At 43.1% G+C, this 4,571-nt stretch overlaps 1 protein-coding gene across 1 annotated transcript in view; it reads right to left on the minus strand.

Annotated features, from left to right (window-relative positions):
* Nucleotides 1-340, minus strand: part of LOC108691466 (neural cell adhesion molecule 2) — a 35,679-nt gene extending 35,339 nt beyond the window's left edge. The window contains exon 1 of the mRNA XM_018199217.1: nt 123-340. Coding sequence (XP_018054706.1) covers nt 123-168 — 46 coding nt within the window. The 5' untranslated portion in view covers nt 169-340. The remainder of the gene's footprint in view (nt 1-122) is intronic.
* Nucleotides 341-4,571: the final 4,231 nt, after the last annotated feature.

A 4,571-nucleotide genomic window follows, 5' to 3' on the forward strand; every position in this document is an offset into this window, starting at 1 on the left:
TGTAATTTTTTCATAATTTTATGATCATTTTGAAAATATGTATAAAACATCCTTAAGCAGATCTCTTTCATAATTCCCACATGTTATAATGTTTGTAATTTATATAGATGCAGTACACTCACCAAAACAAATTATAAAACAGACAAGTGTGGGAAGAGAAGTAGACATCGCTTTTCCCCAGCGTGATTCATTCACATATTGGTATACTATCTCAGACGCATCACAGTCGTTTTCAGGAAACGCTAAACGATAGAGGCGGATCCACTAACACACTCGGCGCATCGACGTTCGCGGCATTCCACCTATTCTCGTTCAGAGCGGACAAAATCACTTCGTATCACCGTACATCCCATGCACAACCACTCGCGCGCGAATGGGAATGCCGTAATCTCGCTTCACGTCGCACAAATTAAAACGTGATGTCTCAATTAATTTTTCCCTCGTCGATAAAATCGCGCTAAACGGGATTGATGGAGACCATTGCTCAATAATTCGCTCACTATCACGAAACAACTCTACGACGGTACCACATTCTCCGAATTACAAATCGACGTCACTAATTGCTGCGTAATGTATCGTGGTTTCGTAACTCGCGTATTCCGAATGACCACATTGACTATCTCGAAAAACAGATGTTTCAATAATTAATTTGACGTCTATTCACGTCCGTCGGTCGGAGATTGTCGTTAAATCTGGCAATCTGTGCGTGAACGAACTTTATTTACATCGCGGCGTTTCGATGTCAATCACGATAGTGATTAACTTTAACTTGGCAGTATCGGCTGCGTGATTCCAGCTCTCGCTTAGATGGAGAACGCTTCCGCATCACCATTATCACTCGCTCTGCCGACGAAGATTATTCCCCTGTGATCCATATTGATCGATGCGAAGGATCGTTTCCGGCACTAAGCGGCGTCTTGGTACCTCTCGCTACGTCGACGACCGTAAGATCGCTGGCGATGCATTAGGCTGGTCGTCGTTATTAATGCAATCCGCACGATGCATTGGACGTTTCATCGATCATTCTACCACGGTTATTTGCCTTGTGTGCACTGTGCGCGGCTTCACCGCATTTTTCCGGACTTGCAATTTCTCTTCCTCCGCTCGAAGGATCGATTATGAATGTGCTTTAATAATAACCGCAAACGAGAAAGGAACTTCGCTCTTTTTTCTTTTATTTCTTTATAGTTGTCGTTCGACGATTGGTCTATACAAATCGTTCCCTTTCACGGTTGCGAGCTCTGTCCGCCTACGCCGCATAAAACTCTTTCGATAGCGTGGACAACAGAGAACAAATCGCTGATTTTTTCTGACTTTTCAATTGTGCATCGACATCAGTGTTGCGGAACCAATAAACAAGTTTCGTTTGTACAGCCTCAGTGTTGCGAGACACTTGCGAGACGACACATTTTACGAGCGATTTTTAACTTTAACATCTCCCCATTAGTCGCATCGTTGCACGATTCTCTGTTCTGACAGATGCGACTTTTTTTCTACCACGCCTTCCTCTAGCAATCTGTTTTGCTTGTAACGTACTTCTGCACGTCTAATGCCACAATTAAACGCAGACCCTAGAGAGATCATCGACGACGTCCTTAAGTGTTCAGAGGCTTTCTATCATGAAGCTGGAAGTTGTTTCACGCAGAGTTTATGTTTAGCGAAGCAAAGCACTGCAGGACGGAATTTGCGAAAAAATTCTCATACGTATTTGTAATCAATGATTTTTTTCTTTATTTAACGATCGGAATTGTTTTCTTCTTTCTTTCTTCTCAGTGAAATTTATTTAAATTTTTCTAACGGGCAGTGAAAGATTTATTGCTGAATAAGTACTTAACCATTCCTGCGACACGAAATGTTCTAAATTTTTCAAAATTCTAGAATGTCCAACGATGCTCCGATATGTACTTAATGTTCTCCGATCTCACACCTCAATCGAACGTCGCAGATGACTCGCTGGACGATTGAAATCTTTCGGCGCAATCATCCTAGTGCCAGATATATCGTTTTATATAGACTATTTCACTATCACTTCGTCAAGAGATCGTAGACTGTATAAAGATGCCCCCCCCCGGAAATATTTACGCACCACGTCACGCACTACCTCGCGTCGCGCTACTCCGTTTTAGAATATGCACGTACACGAATGGCAAGAAGAAATGTTTGTGGGAAGAAACGAGAGTGAAAAGAGACCGGGGGCAAAATAGATACGTATGTCTCCGTCAATTACAAAGAACCGCACGAAGAGTGCGGAGTCTGCGAGGCTGGATTTTCATGTCGTCGCTACGTGATTTCGTGCGCTCCTCTACAGAACACTACACACAGGCGAAAGGGTCCGCAGAAGAGAATTCTCACAGAAGAGGAGTACGAAATCGGCCCCTCTCGCGCGTACTTCACCCCCTGACACGGGACACCACTGAGAACGCGACGCGCGCGACGCGACGCGACGGGGAGAAGGTCGCGGCTCTTTCGAAACGACGATGCTCCCGCGTCGAGGATAGCCGAGGGACTACATTGCGCGAGCGCCACTCGGGTGTCGAGCACGCAGCCGCCCCGTTCAGCCTGCGGAACTGCGCCTGTGTGCACCTCAACCTACCTGTGTGGGTGGCTATGCGGCGTGCGCGTGCATGTGTGTTTGTATACGTACATGTGCGCGCGCGCGACTTCTTCCCATAGCCCAGTTGTATATCAGACCGTTTCCCCTACCTCTGCCCCGCAAGGCAGCCGCCACCCTTTTACCCCGTTGCCTATCTTACGTGCATCCCTCTTTTCCTTCTTCTTCCTCATCTTTTTCTACTTCTTCTTGTTTTCCTTATTCTTCTTCTGCGCCTTGTTCCTCTTCTCCTTGTTCCCTCGCGTCGACCTCTTTCCTCATCATCACTCCTCTCTTCGTTTTTCTTTTTTTCTCTTCTTTCCCGTCGGCACCGGGGAAAATCGCGGCCCTGGTCCGATAAGGACGCGAAAAAGCGCGAATCCGGTTATAACTTATGGCCGAGATAATTAAAAGGAGTTACAGAACGATAATGGAGTGCCATCCCTGTCATCTTCTTGCGCGGCCTCCGTGCACTAGCGAGAGCTATCATCCGTGCTGACTGGTGGTCGCAGAGGATCACCCATTTCTTGGATCAGGTTGGCGAGTCTCATCGCCAACTTCCTCACTCTTCTCGCGCTGATGCGATCTCAAAGACGTTCTGTCATCATGAACATTTGACGTCAAGAAAACGCTGACTCGCGTAGATAACAGTATAAACGGATAAACGTAATATCAAGTACTTAAATATTTAATTTTATGCCATAAAAAATTTTATTTCATTCTTATTTTCATTTCGTTTATTTTATGATCTATCTTTCTTTAATCTTTCCTATATTTCCGCTAACCGATTAAATTACCTTCGCAATTCTAGATAAAGAAATGAACAATGCGTCATGTTCCTTCTCAGAATAGTGAAACACATGGAATGTGCAGAAGATGGGACGAAATTATATATGTTAAGAACTACTTGTTAAGAACTCGACGAGATCCGAGATGCAGTCACATGTCACTATACCGACATGTGACTATACCGACCACATCGAAAACTCAGCGCGGAAAGATCAATAGGCATATCCCACACATCTTCGGCATACCGAGAATACGTCAAGAATTCCGAGGATATTCCCATATCGGCCCAGGAAAATTAACTACCCGATTCTCGATCATCGTCTCTTTATGATATTGACTAGCGATTACAGGAAGATCGGTCCTGAGGTCCCTCCCGATCCTAGAATGAATTTTTGCATTCGTTAAAGGTTCTAATGATATGAGAATGCCAACACTTTCCTGTGGATTATGGATAGCCTTAGGCTATGGATCCTCATATAATAAGAATCTATAAGCAACGAAACAATTCGATGGGACGTGTCGAACATAGGATAAATTTATGAAGCGATCACCGCAGCAACCTCTGTCGCAAAGCACAAAAACGTACGTATCCTCATCTCCAATCCGCCGGGTCTTGTATCTTAATTGTCTTTCATCGAGTATCGATTACCGACGTACGACGATTCGATGCACCGCGTGTGTTAAGATTAATTGTTATATCGATCTGCCATGAATTTTAATGCGCGCGGAACTCCGCGGAGTAGTACTACTTGATTAGCATTCGCTTTGTCAGAGGTAAGAGCACATTACAGCGCTTCCCGCGACGTGTTGTGAATATTGTCGTCGACTTCAAGTGGATGTACCTTTCTACTTCAACTACTTCCTCTCACGTCTCACGAATAATTTCATTGCTTTGTTTCAGATCTCATTGCTTTAATTATGCTTTTAGATTGATCGATTAAATTATATTTTATATTTATTAAAGAGATAAATCAAATGAAAGGATTGTATAAAAATCGTGTTAATTTTCGTTAAATCTAAGTGATAAATAATTTGTGTGGAAAAATTATGTTTTTCCAATATTCGTTTCCAATTTTCTTATTACAACGCAATGATATTTCACTTTATTTTTAATCAGATTTAATTAGATTTTGATATTGCAATTTAATAAATTTATATATTTTTAAATAACAACTTTATCTTTGTATACACA

This window comes from Atta colombica, unplaced genomic scaffold (genome assembly GCF_001594045.1).
Source record: "Atta colombica isolate Treedump-2 unplaced genomic scaffold, Acol1.0 scaffold47, whole genome shotgun sequence".
In the NCBI taxonomy this organism is placed as follows: domain Eukaryota; kingdom Metazoa; phylum Arthropoda; class Insecta; order Hymenoptera; family Formicidae; genus Atta; species Atta colombica.